The 20,773-nt window shown below is 42.8% G+C and overlaps 1 protein-coding gene across 1 annotated transcript; it reads left to right on the plus strand.

The window, feature by feature from the left end:
• Nucleotides 1-640: 640 nt before the first annotated feature.
• On the plus strand, nucleotides 641-16,106 carry LOC117963738 (mucin-6-like). The gene is made up of 21 exons (XM_059001790.1): nucleotides 641-819; nucleotides 1,283-1,409; nucleotides 3,683-3,890; nucleotides 5,013-5,135; nucleotides 5,409-5,529; nucleotides 5,816-5,954; nucleotides 6,491-6,668; nucleotides 7,078-7,215; nucleotides 7,495-7,656; nucleotides 8,809-8,903; nucleotides 9,418-9,550; nucleotides 10,205-10,454; nucleotides 10,955-11,007; nucleotides 11,256-11,353; nucleotides 12,659-12,838; nucleotides 13,794-13,898; nucleotides 14,191-14,379; nucleotides 14,855-15,094; nucleotides 15,446-15,602; nucleotides 15,836-15,998; nucleotides 16,097-16,106. The coding sequence occupies exons 1-21, from the start codon at nucleotides 641-643 to the stop codon at nucleotides 16,104-16,106; spliced, it is 3,048 nt and encodes a 1,015-aa protein (XP_058857773.1).
• The last annotated feature ends 4,667 nt before the right edge of the window (nucleotides 16,107-20,773 follow it).

The raw sequence follows: 20,773 nt of genomic DNA on the forward strand, positions 1-20,773 counted from the left end.
TTTATTCATATATATATTTAATTTTGTTTTTTGTTTCCTTTCTTAGTTGACCTTTTAAATAGCTCTCCAGACCATGAGCTTTTCTATGCTACTGGTGTGCCACCAGACGGTAAGGAAATGCATGACAGAGTAGCCGACCTGTGAAATAAAAATATTGAGTTTATGGGGGAAAAAAAACTTTGTTAATGCAAAATGAATTCTCAAATATTAATTCACACTCTTGCCCGGAAATGAGAAAGAAGGAAAGATGCACTCTGATTATTAAAAAGATCAGATGAAATAAAGTAATACATATTATTAGCAGCATATAAAGAAACAATGATCTTGTGCAAAATACATTTTTACAACGGAAAATTTGAAAATAAAATATCTTATGAGTGACAAAGTTCTGCGTGCAATTCTCTTACTATAGCAGAGACCACCAAAGCGCCATACTGGATGAACCTGGATCCAGGGGTCAGCTCTGAGCGAGATACATACAGTAAGTTTCTTTCATTTGTATGAGAATGACAGTTGTGCTCAATGCCACATGCCGTGGGCATATTGTAAACCAGCATTCTGCCGTGTCTCTGATGCAGGCAGTCAGAAAGGAGTGTGTAGTACTTGGGGATTCGGCCATTATAACACATTTGACAACTTCATGTACGAGTTCCCTGGGACCTGCAACTACGTGTTCGCCAGTGAATGCAAGAACACTTTCCCTCTCTTCAACATCCAGCTAAAGAGGGCGTCCTCAGGCAATATCGAGCGTATCCTCGTTGATCTTCGCTACATCAACATCCAGGTGCTCAACGGAGCCATCAAGGTCGGCTCTTTACAGTGAGTGCGAGGGAAAGGGACTCAGTTGCCCCTTACTGTGCCTTGCAGATCAATAAAACGACGACACTAGTGTCTAAAGACCCGTTATAAACCGTCAATAACTGTCAAAGGTGGCCCTTCCACTCCTGCTGTTTGTTCCAACACTTTTCTGAACTGAACCCAATTGAAACCTCCATCCAGACCCTGAAGCAGTTCCTCATCTCATTTCACCTGTTAAACCTGGAGTGAAATCCTGGCCGTCCAGCACCGGGATGGGACCCCCCTGCCATGAGCTGTATCATGTTGAATAAGTTTGACATTAATCACGTTAGTGTGATAAACTGTTATTCCCTGTTAAGAACCAACGAAACCACATGAACAGCACATGGCTAGACATTCTGGAGTTTGTCATGATGACATGGTTTAGAATGCTGGGTGATCGTTTCTTCTAACTCCCTTGGTTATTGTTCCCTGTTAACCACAGAGATGTTCAGCTGCCTTACAGTTCAGTCGGGTTCCAGATCAAACCATACGGCAGCCTTGTCCAGCTGTACATAAAACAAGACAAACTGGAACTGACCGTTGAGTGGAATAATAAGGACTACTTGATGGTGGGTACCTTTTATAACCTTAACCTTCTGGAATGAATCATACTGACATCAGCACAAGACATGTGCTTGCCTATCGACTACAGAGCTTGCTCTTCAGTTGAATGGTGAGACGTTCGTCATTGCACTGTGTGGTTTGTGGTTCGCGACCAGCCCTCGTCTTTCCATTCAATTCAATGGGCTGAGATGCCACTGTTCTGAGATTATTGAGTAAATTGTTACGGGTATGAAATATCACAGCTATTCGTATTTCTTTTGGGGTTTGAGAATTCACTCAATAATAAGTGATGTAGAAACAATAGGCACTTGCGTGTGAAAATGTTTGTGCTTTAATTAGACATAGTTAAACAACTTCTCACGCATTTTAACAAAGTCTCACGCATTTTATCATTTGTGTCTCTGTATTCTTTTTTCTCTTACTATTTTAAATTAATTGCATTTGTGGACTATTAAAGTCACCAATTAAATTAGACAATCACTAATTTGCCTATTTTTGCAATTTTCCAGGATTTTCAGTTCCAGTGGTTTGATTTCATATGCACGACAAATCAAAACTACAGAAGCAATGGGGTGTTCTAATACATTTGCACACCACTGTGTGTGTGTGTATGTGTGTGTGTGTGTGTGTGTGTGTGTGTGTGTGTGTGTGTGTGTGTGTGTATGTGTGTGTGTGTGTGTGTGTGTGTGTGTGTGTGTGTGTGTGTGTGTGTGTGTGTGTGTGTGTGTGTGTGTATATATATATATATGCATATCTATTATTTCTGGATGTATAGTAATGTTTGTAATTCTTGTATTGTTGTATTATATTGTCTCGAATATGGTCTATCCAGGTCTCTCTTTGTACTTGTGCTGCGCTCTTGAGATGTACCTGTGCTGGCCCTGCCTGGCGACCTAAAGTAAAATAAACATACCTTACTAAGAGAGAATGTATTGTTTACGTCCTTTCAGGTGAAAATTGAAAAGAAGTTTCAAAATCAGATGTGTGGTCTTTGTGGGGACTTCAACGGTGTTCCTTTGAAGAATGAATTTGTCGAAGGCGGTAGGTAAAACTACTAAAGGTGTGTCTAATGATGCGTGGTCACCTAATAACTGGACTGCAAATACAGAGCCTCATACTGCATAAAAATACAGGGTGATTTACAAACGAAAATGTTTCATGGTAGTTAAGCATGCACTGTAACTGCAGAGGCACACATTTATTATTACTAGGAGTTTGCTGGTAGTCGTTTCCCGTACTCAGAATGGCTTTCTCAGCAGGTGATCAATACCTCGATTCATTTTTACTGCTGTACTGGCCTAGCGACAACATAAACTCAGTCAGTTCACAGCTTCTGCACAGCGCTAAAAATGAGAAGAAAACAATCTTCCAATCAGCTTTTAAAACACAGAAGTCAACTGCCATTGACTGAAAGGACAGCCTTTCCAGTTTAGCATTACTCGTTAATGAATGGATGTCTTGAATATCTGCCAATAAAGCCATTCCCAGTACGAGAAGCAGGTAACAGCACACTCTTAGTAATGAATGCATTATCTGCGTGTAATTAAAGTGTACTCTCAGGTTTAAATGTAATATGCATCTTGTTATTTTCCGTTTAGAGGTGAAGCAACCAGGGTATGTTGTACTAAATAATAACACAAATAAATACATAAATAAATAAACAAATACCACTTGTGCCTCTGATAGATCGCAAAATCGAGCCATTCCATTTCGCTAACTTACAAAAACTGGACGACCCCACAGAAGTGTGCCAGCCTTTGGAGACCAGCTGTTTCCTGGAGGAAAGCTGTTCTCATTATGTAAGTCATGTTAGTGATGGATTCTCTGTCTGCATGTGACACCCATAAAACATAAAGTGTCTCCAATTACTGTGTATTTACTTAGTAGTTATCTATTAAATACATGTGTATTTACATATATTTATAATGGTACTATGCATAGTTACAATGTACTTAACATGTAAATGTTTTTGCATGAAATATGTAAGTACACAATTGTATCAGAAAAAGGGTTGGGTTTAGAGTTAGGGTTAGGGTTAGAGTTAGGGATAGGGTTATATCATGCAAACAAATGTACACATTGAGTACTTTGTAACTATGCATAATAACATTGTAATTATGTGTAAGTGCACATGCATTTATTAAGTAAATACTAAGTAAAAACACAGTAATTAGAGACTCTTAATGTAAAGTGTCACTGTTTTCTGGACACCACTGATTATTTCGTTTCTCTTTTCTTACCCAAGTCTGTGCATAACCCTTTCTCTTGATGTCTGCAGTCCTTGTTGTGCACAGAGCTGTTGAACATGGTAGCGCCGGACTGTAAAATCGACAAGAATCGTTACATCTACCGCTGCCAGCATGACCTGTGTCACTGCACCCCCAAGGGCAGAAAAGAGTGCAGCTGTGGCACCCTCTCCGAGTACTCCAGGAGGTGTTCCTGGGAACTGCAGCCTGTCACCAACTGGAGAAGCCAGGACCTGTGCTGTGAGTTCATAGAGATGTGTTATTGCTCTAATCAAGGCAATCGTGATAACCGATCTGTACACTTGATGCTCTTTTATTAAGATGAACTGGGATACACCATCACTAGCTTTCAAGACCTCTGTATTGTCTTTGCTGAAGGAGTACATGTATTTATATGGAATCAGTGTAATTCCTTTTGGTTATTTTTTACAGTTCTCTTAGATTCACTATTTCAACAACTGAGGCGCTGCCAAAACGAAATGTATAATTAACTGTACGCTAGCACTGTACAGTGGGAAACTAAAAACAGACTACAACAAAACCACATGCAGGCAAGCAAGCCTTTGTTAAATAAGAGGAGTCCACGGTGTGGAGTCACGGTGACATAACCTCAGGCAGGGTTAAGAGCACCTGTGGGTGCAGTGAGTGGCAGCGGCGAGCTGTCAGGGTTTGCAGGTTGAAGAACAATCGAGCTGATCTGCAAAGCTCTTCACTCCAAAGTGTACTTAAACTGCCTTGAGTTCAATAGCTGCTGTTTTTATTTCAACATTTGTAACTTCAACAGGTCTTGTTCGACTTTAACGGGTCTTTTTGTTTTCCGAGTAGTTTAAACTTCCGGATTTTGAAAATCAGCTCCACTATCCCTTTGAATTGAACAGTCAATGTTTTTACTCACTAGTTTCAAATCAATCCTGATTAAAGTTGTGTTTCTCCGAATTCTTTCTCACGTTTATTTTAGTTGATCTAAGATACTAGCGGAGCCAAATTCCACCATCAATGCAATTCCCTCTTTGGTTTTTCAGATTTATATTTTATTTTTACAGTCAGTTGATAGTTCATGTAACAGGGCGGAGGCTGGGTGAGAAACCGGCGATCACGCGCACTGCAAGTTAGCTCTTAAACACAATGCAAAAGAGCCGGGCTCGTCTGCATCCAAGGTTTTAGAGCTTTTAATGTCGTCTCATCTGACAGAATGCGTAACGACAGCGTATCTCCCAACACCGGCGAGTACATCTGCCATGGCATGCGCGATACAACATTGAAGCCAAAATAAAATCCGTCTGTGAGTGGTTTTGTGATTAATAATAATATTCTGATGCCCTTAACCTGAGCTTGACTGCCGTCTTTTTCTTTCTCTTCTAGCTCCTGAAATATGCCCATCAAACCAGGAGTTCAAAGAGTGTGGAAACCCCTGCATTCCCAGCTGTACTAACCCACTCTTCAGCTGCCTGACGCCCTGTATCTACGGCTGCTTCTGTCCAGCAGGTGAGGTATCCTCCTGGCTTTGAACTCGGGAACATTTCAGATAATGCTGAGTTTTTGGGGTTTTTTTTTATTTGATAAGCTAAATAAACTATGACATTGCTTTAAGTGTTCAAGACTTTTGTCGGAATTATAAAAACTGGCAGGAGTGTGCAGAGACTTATTAATCGTAGTCAGAATTGTCTTTAAGAAGTATTTATCGGTGGGTATTCAATAAATCCAGTAATTGTTTTTAAATATCTGTTGATCTTTATTTATTATCATATGTAATTGCAGGAACAATCCTGGATAACATCTCTAAGAACAGTACCTGTGTGCGTCACATGGAGTGCCCCTGTGTCCTCAATGGGCTTCTGTATCAGCCACAGGATACAGTGAATTACCCCTGCAGGTCCTGGTGAGCCAGTCTGCCCAGTCTCTCTGTGTTATGGGATGGGTAGGATCTTCTTCAACCCACCACACGAGAATCCTCCTATTTATCTGTGTTTTCTCTGCTTGTTCTCTGAGCACACTATATATCTAACACAGAAGACTGGTTGTTTTCAGCATTCATTTTTTTAATTTATTTATTTAAAATAAAAGAGGGCCTTGAATCCTCTTTAAAAAAGTGTCCCATAGTAAAGGTCGCCATGAGGTCGCCATGCATGAAAGGGTTTACATGTAACTAAAACTGTGTTTTTCAGTGTGTGTGCAGGGGGCAAGTGGGATTGTGAGGAGCACCCGTGTTCGCAGCACTGCGCCGTGGAAGGAGGGTCTTTTGTCACGACCTTTGATTCGCGGAAGTATCGCTTCCACGGAGTGTGCTCGTACGTGTTGGTCAAGGTGAGGTCCAGACGTCATCGCTGAGTGAGTACGCGCTGGTCAAGGTGAGGTCCAGACGTCATCGCTGCGTGAGTACGCGCTGGTCAAGGTGAGGTCCAGACGTCATCGCTGAGTGAGTATGCGCTGGTCAAGGTGAGGTCCAGACGTCATCGCTGAGTGAGTACGCGCTGGTCAAGGTGAGGTCCAGACGTCATCGCTGAGTGAGTATGCGCTGGTCAAGGTGAGGTCCAGACGTCATCGCTGAGTGAGTATGCGCTGGTCAAGATGAGGTCCAGACGTCATCGCTGAGTGAGTACGCGCTGGTCAAGGTGAGGTCCAGACGTTATCGCTGAGTGAGTAGGCGCTGGTCAAGGTGAGGTCCAGACGTTATCGCTGAGTGAGTAGGCGCTGGTCAAGGTGAGGTCCAGACGTCATCGCTGAGTGAGTACGGGCTGGTCAAGGTGAGGTCCAGACGTTATCGCTGAGTGAGTACGCAGTGATGTGATGTTGTTAGTAGTTGTAGTAGTGATAGCAGTAATGCTTTGTTTGTTTTTAAGAGCCCCATGATGCCAGATAAAGGGCGTGTTTTGGGAATCTTTGATAAGTGCGGAATCTCGTCCTCTGAAACCTGTTTAGCAGCCATCAGATATGTGTCTTCCAAGGTTGCGATCACGATTGACAAAGAGGACGTCATGATCTTCAACAGAGGAACACAAAAACTACCCTTTAAAACAGGTAGGGAGACAGCAGCTGTCTAGGCTAGGGTTTCCACACACATTAACAACAGCATTGGAGCCAGGTACATTTAAAGCTCACCTCTCTTTGGAGTCTGGGTTTGCCTCCTCCACCAACCTTTCAGCCTCTCCTAGGGCTGGGCACCAAAACTAGCAGGTCAGAAAATGCTGTCACATGATACTTATGTCAACTTAAGTTGTTTTGCTGAAGGTAACCCTGTCACCAAGATCTAGCTTGCAAAAAACATGCAGGGCAAATGCTTATTTATGGGTCCCAATGCCCGGCTGGATAAGCCAGCCAGTGAAGCCCCTGTGCTGGGTGAGTAGCAGGCACCCAGATGCACTCTCCACTGGAGGTTTCCAAGCTCTTCTGTGCACTAACCTGAGTGCTTCTCCTTCTCTTCCTTCAGAGCACTTCACTATATTCAGACAGTCCTCAACTTACGTGCAAATGAACTCTGACTTCGGCCTGATGCTGCAGATCCAGACTCAGCCCATCCTTATTGTCTACATGTATGCTGCTATTGACCTGTTTGACACCACTAAGGGTGAGGACACTCCTGTATTGCTTCTGTATAAGAGTTTTACAGGGCAAAACCTTCACTTGTGCAGCAAGCTTGGAGAATACATCAGCCTCACACAAACTGCATTCTCCAACTGTGCAGTGTGTTTTCCAAGAGGTGCACAACATCTTATTAACGGCTTTAGGGCCAGGGCTTTGCAGAGTCACACCAGAATATAAGACTTGCAGTCTCTTGCAGTGTGGTCTATTTTAATGATCTTAAGAGCGTTGCATCTTAATAGTGCCACTCTCTATTTTATACCAGGCTTGTGTGGAAATTACAATGAAGACTCCACAGACGACTTCATGAACAGCATGGGGGTCCTGGAGGGGACGGTCACTCGCTTCATCAGTTCCTGGCAAACAGACCAGTGCAAAAAAGCCAAAGCAGAGGATCCTGATCCCTGCAGCTCCAGCATGCTGAACGGTGAGCGACACGAAACAAGAATCCCAAAACGATACACACAGACGCTGCAATGCTTGCTTGTTCCCTAACCTCGGTGTAATCAAACTGTAATAGCACAGTAATTACACACTGTGGCAAAGCGCCCCGCCCCTGTGTGCATTTGTGTTATGTGTTGTATGTTGCGTGTGTAAATGTTGGTGTATAGATTGGTACACGGGATATAAACGGGTCTGTGTTTCATGTGTATTTAAAGTGTATAATTATATTTAGGCACGAGGATGGCACATCACTTCACGTGCAGATAAAATGTGTATAATGTGTGGCACGGGGTTGCACGTAATGAATTCACGTGCTGGGATTCAAGTGAGTAATTAATTAGTAATTGAATCCCAGCACAACAGTATATATAGATGCACAGTTTCACTCAGTCGTGGTTGGGTGTTCGGAAGAGGAGAACGGGTGAGAGAGAAAGGAGTTAAAATAAGTGATAAGAATAATTATAAGTGTTTTGTACTCACCGTGTTTGTTTGTCTCCGTGCACCGTTTGTTAAGTGTTTAGTCGTTTTGTTTGTCTTTTTACTTTGGCGTCAAGTGCCGTGTCCTGTTTTGTATTCCATTGTTCAAACCTTTTATTTGTTAATAAACGCTGAGTGCAGCCATTGCACTCAGCTCATCATCACCACCGTCTCTGTCTGTGTATTCCTGTCTGGTCTGACGCCACCCACTCTGGCCGTCTTTGTGACACACACACACAGTTGTCTAGCTACAATGTAACTACATGCATAGTTGCAGAATAAAAATGTCAGCAGTTGCTACAGTCTTTTGTAATTACCCTGCATTTACATTCACAGCATTGTTTATTTCTACAATGTTATTACTATGTAACTACTCATCCCAGTACGGTGTTATTACATTGTTGTTACTGTGTAGTAAGCTACACCACATTTTTATTGAATACAGTCTGTTCTTTTAATTAAAATAATGTTAAAAAATGTGCACCCTGAGACTCATTTATTGGTTCCAGAAAATTATGTGTTGTTTTGGGGGTTTTTTTTACCATTAATCCAAAACAATATGTGCAGTAATTTTTTGTTGTGATTGAGAAGTGGAGATTAGCTGACATTATCAGAGGGTGCCACAGCGTATTCATCGTTATTCTGTTTGCTTTACCAGCTCTCTTTGCTCAAACACACTGCAGTGTACTTTTAAACCACACTAGCGTCTTTGGGAAATGTCATTCTCTTGTGGACCCCAATGAATACTTTAAAGTAAGAACTGTTTTTTTTTTCCTCCTGTACTTTGATTTCTCAGTCTATCCAGAGGCATTTTTGCCACAGACTTGCAGGTTCTAAATATATAAATCTGGTACTGTGATTAACTGACTGACTGTGAGTAAATGTCACTACATTAATGGGAAACACTTCAGTATGATGTTTAATGGTACATCCATAATGTAGCATGAGTGTTGATGATTAGACCAGGCTACAACAGAGCAGTGCTGTAATAATAGTAATAAGAAGAAACATTATAATCAGGTTTTAACACATTCACGTATTTGCAGTTCTCAATAGTCCCTGTTTTGAAATCTGTGTTAAATACAGTAAGGGAACCCTCTGTTGTACTGTATCAAACTTCATAACAGAAGTATTGACTAGCTGTCTTTCAATGTCATTGAATTTCTCAGGTTTCTTTTAGTATTTCTAAATGTGGCACTACTAGGTGTTTAACGGTTGTGGATTTTATCAGTACTGTATTTGATCCCTTTTTCTGTTCTAACAATAGAGGTGCAAATATGACAGCTGTAACTATGAGGAGACCCAGTTATATCTGTGTGCCTCCCTGGGAGCGTACGCCCACGCGTGTGCAGCGCAGGGAGTGATCCTGGAGAATTGGAGGAATGAGACATTGTCCTGCAGTGAGTATCAGAGATCAGGGGGTCGTTACAAATCAGGTACATTATTAGCTCAGTACTGACAGTGCACAGTCTAGACTAAGTGCAGGAACTCATGGTGGTAAATCTCATTTGACAAAGCATTTTTAAATACTTGGTGAAGTCTGATAAATGCATTGTATAAGCATGGTAAAAGCATGGACAACTGACCCATGGGAAAGCATTTATCAAGGAGCATGCTGTAATTATATTGATCAATAATAATAATAATAATAATAATAATAATACACCTTTAACTAGAAGTGATCCCAAAGCACATCACAATAAAAGCATACAAAGAGAATAAAAGAGCATCATGATGGCTCTTGTAAAAGTTTCCCACAGTAAAAGCACAGCAAAGTGTAATAAAGCACAGTGGAGGCATGATAAAGCATACGGAAGCACAGTAACGAATAGCAAGGTATGGTAAAGCATATTAATAAACAAGGCAAACCAGGGCACACTATGGTAAATGCATAGTATAACCATGGGAAAAGCATGGGGAAAAACTGCAACAATACCACGCAAAATAAATGTTTATAAGGAGGGACCATCGAAAGGTTTCAGCATAAACAACCTAGGGGGATCAGCCTGGAGGAGGATGATAATTCACCCTGACTGCTCCATGCTTTCTCCCAGCCATTGCCTGCCCAATGAATCAGGAGTTCAACTACAGCACCGAGGCGTGTGGGACCACCTGCCAGTCCAGAGAGAACCAGCACCTGGAGTGCTTCTTGAGCATTGTTCCTGTGGAGGGCTGTAACTGCCCCCCCGGGACCTACCAGGACCACCAGGGCAAGTGTGTCACCGAGGACCGCTGCCCCTGCTACCTGGAGAATAATCTGACCCTCCCTCCAGACCACAGCACTACCCTGGAGGGCCTCGTTTGGTAGGGGGACAGCCACTAGTTCTGCAGTGTCAGCTGCTCTGCCTTGCACAGAGCATGGAGACGCTGTGCAGAATCCCAGCCTAAAGACTGCACATGGGCTGTTAAACATGACCCACAAGTGCGACGGGAGTATCCATTTGGAAACAGTCCGAGAGGGAAGTTAGAGGGCAGTAAGATTTATTTGCAGTATAAAAGCAAAGTAGATACATCATGAGACGGTTTAGCGAGGAGAATATTGTGTAAGTGTCGTCAATCGAGCCCCCTACCTGTGATACCAGCAGACTGGCTCAAAGTTCTTCGTATATCTTGGCTGAACTTATACTAAGGGTTTAGGGGTTAGTATTAGGATTAGGTTTATAATAATAATAATAATAATAATAATAATAATAATAATAATAATAATAATAATAATGATGATGATGACAGGTTGCCAGTAAAAGAAAGCAGCTAGGAGTTTTTGATTTGTTGATTTCTTAGTTCTTTACCTTGTTTCTTTACAGTACCTGCAGAATGGGGGAGCTGGATTGTACAGGGATGAGGAGTCTTCAGGATGGTAGGAACGAGAGCTTTTACTGTTTAAACTATTTAAACACTGTAACAGTTGCACTGTAAAGTTGATATATATATATATATATATATATATATATATATATATATATATATATATATATATATATATATATATATATATATATATATCATCAGCATCATCTACTTGCAAGCATAAACTCAGTCTACACATGCACAACATTTATATTAGACAGTTTTCTGACTAATATAACATGCTTTCTACCTCTCCAGATAAGTGCACTCCACCAGCGTTCTACCATACCTGTATGGACCAGAATGACATTGTGTGCGCCCCAACCTGCCATAACTGGAGGATCGACAATATATGTGTAAGTCAGTCACTACCTTGTCGTCAATATATACAGTAGATGTAGATGTATACCACAAGCATAGGCACATCTAGCATGGCATACATGTGTCTTATTCCACTGAAGTGTGCAGCTTTGCAATCTAGCCAAGGTTTTGGAGAGGTGGTGTGTGGGGTAGGTATTTTGTGGGGTAGGTATTTTGTGGGGTAGGTATTTTATTACCACCCCTTTTTGTACAATAGTATTATAAATACCATTGTGATGAGTCTCATTTAATTCGGCTGTTGGCTATTTAAATGGGATGTACTCTGTTAAAATAAACTATGATGGTGACTTTGTCTGTCCTCTGTTTGAATGTATACACTGAATCCTGGTGGTGTATTCATTGGTTGACCAAATGAAATACAAGTGTATTTATTGAGCAGCCACCAAGCAGTTTAGTCCTTTAACAACACAGCTCAGGAAGAAAACAGAAAGCCCAGCCCTGTATCACTAAACCCTGGGGCTCCCGGTCTTGTCATTGTCAGCTGACTTGTGAAACGGACTGTTTCTGCCCCGAGGGGTCCTATATGGATGAACTGGGATCCTGTGTGACGTCTGATAACTGTTCCTGCGAGTATGCAAACACATTCTACCAGTCGGGAAAAACCATCCTGCTGCTCTGCCAAGCATGGTAGGGATTCTTACCTGATCGTCATGAATTCATCATACATTTATTATGCATTCATCATGCAACACCATTATTCATTTTGAATGCATACATTCACGATGATTAGTTTCACATTTTTGTTGTACTTGAGGTAGCTGGGAGATAACAGTAACATGAGTAATGCAGTTAACTCTTTAAGGTACAAGGGGCATATGTGTCCCACAAAATAACGCTAATGTTTCCTGTTTTTGCAATGAGGTGCACGAAACAGGGTTCAACATTTACTGACAGGCGGGGTCAGGTCGTCCAAATTGTCAGTTTCCTCCTTGTGATTCTCGAGCCGCTCTCAGATGTATTTTAAGAAGGGTAACACTTTAAAATAAGTGTCTGTAATTCCAATGTAACTAACACACGATTTCCTACTGCTTTCAAAGTAAATTCTTATTGAATTCAAGTCACAAACATGACTTCATAACATTTTCCTTAATACACGTGAAATAATCACAGACAGACACTTATTTGAAAGTGTTACCTTAAGAAGAAACCGTTTGAAAAGCCACTCAAATCCTTGTGCAGCGGAAGGGGTTAAAGGGTGGAAGCATTGACACTGGGCTTTTCTTCCTGTAACAATGCTTTACTGCCCTTGTGTGAGATCGACCCTGGCTGGCCTCTCACAGTGTTCTCATATACTTTACTGCACTCTCTATTCCCCGAGCACGTGTAAACAAGGCATGTGGATCTGTGTCAAAAGCGCATTCTGTCCAGGATCCTGCATCCACTACGGAGAAGGGCATCTGATCACGTTTGACAGTCACTCCTTTTCCTTTGATGGGCCTTGCGAGTACACGCTGGTTACGGTAAAGGCTTTTATTACTTGACAACCTCAGCAGTGAGATCCTCCGCCGTTTCAATCACAAATTCATTCAAGTATTTGTAACTTACAAAATAGTTCCATACGGTTTCTCCGAAAGTTTTGAAAGAAACATGTTATAGTACAACATTAGGTTAAAGAAAACTCTTAGAAGCGCAGGATGAAATTTGGGGGAGGGATTATTGAATGATTGCTTTCTCATCAGAGAAAGCAGTCATGTGATCACCACTACACCCACCACACCCATACAAGCAGTCATGTGATCACCACTCTCACCACGCCCATACAAGGAGTCATGTGATCACCACTCTCACCACGCCCATACAAGGAGTCATGTGATCACCACTCTCACCACGCCCATACAAGCAGTCATGTGATCACCACTCTCACCACGCCCATACAAGCAGTCATGTGATCACCACATCCATACAAGCAGTCATGATCCCCTCATTGAATGTTCACAAGCCATGCTTTTTGACAGTCTTGTATTTTCTTGGTCATTTCACCTAGAGAGGGAAACTGTCCCCACCCCTTCACTGGCTTCTGTCCCATCAGTAAGCAACCAGCTGCTCCCCGCCTATTGACTGACATGCTTTCAGCCAGTAGCATGCTTTGACCCAGAAGACACTGCTGAGCTGAAATGACAGAGAGTACAAGTGCAAACAGATAACCAGAGAATAAGGCATGGAAAGTGAGACATTTCTTGAACCTAAAATAGTCAAAGATATCAGGCTTTAAAAGGAAACAACACTTGTTTCTTCAATACCGCACAGTTGAGACATATTTAGCTGTTGGGTGTGCAAGTTTAATTATTATTATTATATAAAGATTTTGTTAGCTGTAATGACTTGAATGCTGCGGGTGTGGTATTTGCTGATACGATATGCGGTCGATGCTCTTCAGGCATTTAAGCGTTAAACCGTTGTTGGCGTTTCTTTCAGGATTCCTGTGGCGATAGCATCAAAGAACGTTTCTCCATTGTGTCAAGAAGTATAATGTGCGGCAGCGGAGGCACGTGCTCCCGGGTTATTGTGGTCACCGTTGAGGTAAGTGAGGACTCCCGAAAGATACTTGAATGGATCCTTTTCAAAATGCAGCTGGAAATATATCTATATTTATTTATTTATTATTGTCGCCTTACCTTTTCATGTTTGCACTCATTATTATTATTATTATTATTATTATTATTATTATTATTATTATTATTGTTGTTGTATTTTAAGATGCTGAACACTGGTTATTTGTGAAACTGAAAGGGTAACAGTTTGAAAGATTTATTCCTTTGCCAATCAGTAGCAAACTTTACGGTCTTTTGTGACGTTATTCTTTCTTCCCCAGACAGCTGTATTGGAGCTGCAAGATGGGCAATACAAGATCACACCGGACAGTAAAACCGATGTGTTCAAAGTGCTGTCTAATTCCATGAATCTGATCATCACAATGACAATTCCCATCAGCAACGCCGCGGTCACTCTGATCTGGAATAAAAATGTTAACTTAATCATCCAACTTACAAAGGTCACAGAGGTTAGAGAGCAATTGATTGTTTCTCTCAAAATCATTTCAGGAAAAAAAAAAGTCACAAAAATAGTGTTGCACGAACCAATTATTCGATTATTCTGACTGAGCTTTTCACAGAAATCAGGTGCTGACAATAAGATCATTGCTGTTGATCTGGCTAATTTACCATTCAGAGGGAAACGAGTGAAGAAACAGCTGCTTGGGTTTGTGATGATCGCTGCATTTCTTGGACTGTGTGGAGAACATCGATCCACACAAACCCAAGCGGCTGTTTCTTCACGTGTTTCACTTTGGAATGGTAAATCATCTCGATCAACAGACCATCAACCCTCACCCAAACAGAAATTGTTCTTCTTTGTTTAAAAAAAATATTAGAATCCATTGAGGCCTCGCAATGTGCACTAACTGGACTGTATACGCTGTATTGACAATTATTAAAATAGAGCCCCTTTATCTAAGATATTTGCACTTTCTCTCTTAGATGTCACTGTGTGGTTTGTGTGGCAATTTCAATGGGAAGGTGCTGGATGACTTGACGCTCCGAGATGGGGCTCTGGCATCGTTTGTCAAGGAATTCTTCAACTCATGGAGGGTGGACCCCAATTGCATGGAAATACCAGAATACACTGACCCCTGTATAAAGAACCCGTATCGACTCAAATGGGCTCAGGAAAAGTGTAGCATTATCCCCAGCAACGTGTTCGAGGAGTGCCACGAACTGGTGAGCAACACTGCTCCTTATTCACAGATACGGTCGTGATATCAAACTGTGCACACATGCATCTCATGCTGTCTTTAAACTGAAAACCTTCGCCTCTTCCTGCTCTCTAAAACACTTAGAATAATCCCTCACTTTCATTCTGCATATCAAACATAAAACTTCTGATACATGAACACAAAATTAAGTCCTTGTTTCTGCCAATGAAGCTACTAATCAGATGCTTAGGCTTTTTGAAAAGGTCTGCAAGTTGTTCATGAGCTATTGTGAAAATCTCTTTGGTATCAAATGTATTTATTGTACAAATAAGAGATGCCCGTGCTGAGTTGTAGGGATGTCCTTCTGCATTTCCAGGTCCAATACAACCAGTTCTATGATGCCTGTGTTCACGATGCCTGTCAATGCGATTCAGGCGAGGATTGCGAGTGTGTGTGCAACGCTGTTGCCATCTATGCCAAACTGTGTCTGGATAATGGGATCTGTGTCGACTGGAGGAGGCCAGACTTCTGCCGTGAGTTTAGTAGCACCTCTGAGAGAATGTGTGTCAATAGCCTGCATGGTCATCGTATCATATTTATGTACACCCACCACACCAAAGAAACTCTTGCAAGGCTTCTCCTTCAACTGCGTGCCATGTCGATCCCCAGATTCTTCATTAGTTAGAGTCTCTTCATACACAGAGAAGCGCTTGTCTGATGATGAATATACAGCAATGACGACCTTTGTTTTTTTTTCCCCCCATAGCTGTTTACTGTGATTTTTACAATACCCATACGAAGGTTACAAATCAATATGAGTATACTGGAGATGAAAACTGCACGTGGCACTACCAGCCCTGTGAATGTCCCTTCAGCATTGATAATCAAAAGATAACCCACAACATCGAAGGTAGGTTCTGGCATCTCTTGTACATTTCATTAAACAACAGCAACAAAAGCATTCTTATGAGCACAGAAGTGGCTTCTGCACGGTTTTTGTCACTTTACCTTTTCATGATGGTTGCAGTCATTCGTAGAGGCTCTTACTCTGATTAGCTTTCTTTTTTTTATTATTATTATAGTATTTTAAGATGCTGAGCACTGGTAATTTGTGAAATAAACACTAACAGTTTGATAAATATCTTCCATCGCAAATCAGTAACAAACTTGACAGTCTTGTGTAACATTCTTTTTTTTAATGAAATACTGTGCAGAGCTTCTCTCGCTGTCCCTTGTGAAATTATATTGAATAATAAAGGGGATGGAGAGAATTACAAAACAAATGGCACTGCAGGCTGCAGCTGCTCCGTTCTGAGTGGCCCTGCTTCCATATCTTCTCTCATATCGCAAATTTGAAGGCTATTCATTTTAACTGCTGTAGCTGCAGCAGAAAAGGGAAAAAAAAAGACAATTCCACAACGGGAAATAACGTGGGGCTGATTGTGGTGCTTTTATAAACAGTCAAGTACCTCGGGATTGTCTGTGTCTGCTTGTAATTAAAACTGCTACGCTGTATATTTCATTGTAGGCTGCTACACGTGTGGTTCTAATGATTACTACGATAAAGATAAAAAGATGTGCGTCAGTTGTGCTGGTGAGTGAAGCAGCTTTTTTCTCTTTGTGGTCCGTAATTATAAACCATTAGCAAAACCCAGTCCTGGTTTGGTGAAATTAACTTGGGTCAGATTAAACGATGTGTTAAGTGTGTTTCTATTAATATTTAGTTATAAATGCTATTTTTTAGCCTTGCTTTTGAGTGATATGATGATTGTATTAAAACATGTCCATAAATATCAGTACCTAATTTTACTAGTTAAGGCTTGAGATTACAAGTATGGATCTCAACCCATGTTGCGACAACAACTTCAAGAATAATCTCCTGGAGAAAGGAGGAAAGATCAGTCTTGGGCCAGTCTCATTTTACAGGGGTCCAAATCAAACCAATGATCTTAAATTGTGTCTAGTCTGATAAGCAAGATAGTCCATCCAGATCATTAAAATAAATGTGCACTTTGTCATATATCCCTAAAGTAATATATGACCCCAAAACTAACATATGGCTAATATTTGTTTATTTATTAAATGTTATACAAGTGTGAAATTCAGTAAATATCACCAATATATATCACCAATAGTTTTTATGGATGAAACTGTAAAGGGAACGCTAACCCATACCTATTCTGTCATTCTTGTTCTTTTCACAACAGAGCCTACACTCCCAACAACAACCACCACAGAGCATACACCCTCAACAACCACCACAACACAGCATACACCCTCAACAACCACCACAACACAGCATACACCCTCAACAACCACCACAACACAGCATACACCCTCAACAACAACCACAACACAGCATACACCCTCAACAACAACCACCACAGAGCCAACACCCTCAACAACAACCACCACAGAGCCTACACCCTCAACAACTACCACAAGACAGCCTACACCCTCAACACAACCTACACCCTCAACAAAGCATACACCCTCAGCAACTACCACAACACAGCATGCACCCTCAACAACTACCACAATACAGCCCACACCCTCAACAACTACCACAATACAGCCTACACCCTCAACAACTACCACCACAGAGCCTACACCCTCAACAACCACAATACAGCATACACCCTCAACAACCACAATACAGCCCACACCCTCAACAACTACCACAAGACAGCCTACACCCTCAACAACTACCACAACACAGCCTACACCCTCAACAACAACCACAACACAGCCTACACCCTCAACAACCACCACAGAGCCTACACCCTCAACAACAACCACCACAGAGCCTACACCCTCAACAACCACAATACAGCATACACCCTCAACAACCACAATACAGCCCACACCCTCATCAACTACCACAAGACAGCCTACACCCTCAACACAGCTTACACCCTCAACACAGCCTACACCCTCAACAACACAGCATGCACCCTCAACTACAACAGAGCATACACCCTCAACAACCAAAACAGAGCCTACACCCTCAACAACAACCACCACAACAGAGCCCTCACCCTCAACAACAACCACCACAGAGCCTACACCCTCAACAACAACCACCACAACAGAGCCCTCACCCTCAACAACTACCACAACACAGCATACACCCTCAATAACAGAGCCTACCTCCTCAGAGCCTACACCATCAACAACCACCACAACACAGCCTACGCTCTCAACACAGCCTACACCATCAACAACCACAACACAGCATACACCCTCAACAACCACCACAGAGCCTACACCATCAACTACCACAACAGAGTCTACACCCTCAGCAACAACCACCACAGAGCCTACACCCTCAACAACCACCACAGAGCCTACACCCTCAACAACTACCACAACACAGCATACACCCTCAACAACAGAGCATACACCAGCAACAGGGCCTGCACCCTCAACAACAACCACCACAGAGCCAACACCCTCAACAACAACCACCACAGATCCTACACCCTCAACAACTACCACAAGACAGCCTACACCCTCAACAACTACCACAATACAGCCTACACCCTCAACAACAGAGCATACACCCTCAACAACTACCACAACACAGCATGCACCCTCAACTACCACAACACAGCATTCACCCTCAACAACTACCACAACAGAGCCTACACCCTCAACAACCACAACACAGCATACACCCTCAACAACAGAGCCTACCTCCTCAACAGAGCCTACACCATCAACAACTACCACAACACAGCCTACACCCTCAACACAGCATGCACCCTCAACTACAACAGAGCATACACCCTCAACAACCAAAACAGAGCCTACACCCTCAACAACAACCACCACAACAGAGCCCTCACCCTCAACAACTACCACAACACAGCATACACCCTCAACAACTACCACAACAGAGTCTACACCCTCAACAACAACCACAACAGAGCCTACACCCTCAACAACCACCACAGAGCCTACGCCCTCAACAACCACCACAACAGAGCCTACACCCTCAACAACAACAACCACAACAGAGCCCTCACCCTCAACAACTACCACAACACAGCATACACCCTCAACAACTACCCCAACAGAGCCTACACCCTCAACAACCACCACAGAGCCTACACCCTCAACAACAACCACAACAGAGCCTACACCCTCAACAACAACAACCACAACAGAGCCCTCACCCTCAACAACTACCACAACACAGCATACACCCTCAACAACAGAGCCTACCTCCTCAGAGCCTACACCATCAACAACCACCACAACACAGCCTACGCTCTCAACACAGCCTACACCATCAACAACCACAACACAGCATACACCCTCAACAACAGAGCCTACCTCCTCAGAGCCTACACCATCAACAACCACCACAACACAGCCTACGCTCTCAACACAGCCTACACCATCAACAACCACAACACAGCATACACCCTCAACAACCACCACAACAGAGTCTACACCCTCAACAACAACCACAACAGAGCCTACACCCTCAACAACCACCACAGAGCCTACACCCTCAACAACCACCACAGAGCCTACACCCTCAACAACAACCACCATAGAGCCTACACTCTCAACAACAACAAAGCATACACCCTCAACAACTACCACAAGACAACCTACACCCTCAACACAACCTACAACCTCAACAAAGCATACACCCTCAACAACTACCACAACACAGCATGCACCCTCAACAACTACCACAATACAGCATGCACCCTCAACAACTACCACAATACAGCCCACACCCTCAACTACCACAAGACAGCCTACACCCTCAACAACAGAGCATACACCCTCAACAACTACCACAACACAGCATGCACCCTCAACAACCACCACAGAGCCTACACCCTCAACAACCACCACAGAGCCTACACCCTCAACAACTACCACAACACAGCATACACCCTCAACAACAGAGCCTACCTCCTCAACACAGCCTACACCATCAACAACTACCACAACAGAGCCTACACCCTCAACAACTACCACAACAGAGTCTACACCCTCAACAACAACCACAACACAGCCTACACCATCAACTACCACAACACAGCATACACCCTCAACAGAGCCTACCTCCTCAGAGCCTACACCATCAACAACCACCACAACACAGCCTACGCTCTCAACACAGCCTACACCATCAACAACCACCACAACACAGCATTCACCCTCAACAACCACCACAACAGAGCCTACACCCTCAACAACTACCACAACAGAGTCTACACCCTCAACAACTACCACAACAGAGTCTACACCCTCAACTACCACAACACAGCATTCACCCTCAACGACTACCACAACACAGCCTACACCCTCAACTACCACAACACAGCATTCACCCTCAACAACCACCACAACAAAGCCTACACCCTCAACAACTACCACAACACAGCTTACACCCTCAACCACAACAGAGTCTACACCCTCAACAACAACCACAGAGTCTACACCCTCAACAACCACAGAGCTTACACCCTCAACAACAACCACCACAGAGCCTACACCCTCAACAACAACCACCACAGAGCCTACACCCTCAACAACAACAAAGCATACACCCTCAACAACTACCACAAGACAGCCTACACCCTCAACACAACCTACACCCTCAACAAAGCATACACCCTCAACAACTACCACAACACAGCATGCACCCTCAACAACTACCACAATACAGCCCACACCC

The sequence above is a fragment of the Acipenser ruthenus genome, chromosome 27, assembly GCF_902713425.1.
Source record: "Acipenser ruthenus chromosome 27, fAciRut3.2 maternal haplotype, whole genome shotgun sequence".
Classification (NCBI taxonomy): domain Eukaryota; kingdom Metazoa; phylum Chordata; class Actinopteri; order Acipenseriformes; family Acipenseridae; genus Acipenser; species Acipenser ruthenus.

Excerpts from the sequence above, each read along its gene's own strand:
- LOC117963738 (XM_059001790.1), top strand. The coding sequence starts at position 641 with ATGTACGAGTTCCCTGGGACCTGCAACTACGTGTTCGCCAGTGAATGC. Across the intron at positions 5,136-5,408 it reads CGGCTGCTTCTGTCCAGCAG|GAACAATCCTGGATAACATC; the intron begins GTGAGGTATCCT and ends ATGTAATTGCAG. Across the intron at positions 15,603-15,835 it reads GAGGAGGCCAGACTTCTGCC|CTGTTTACTGTGATTTTTAC; the intron begins GTGAGTTTAGTA and ends TTCCCCCCATAG.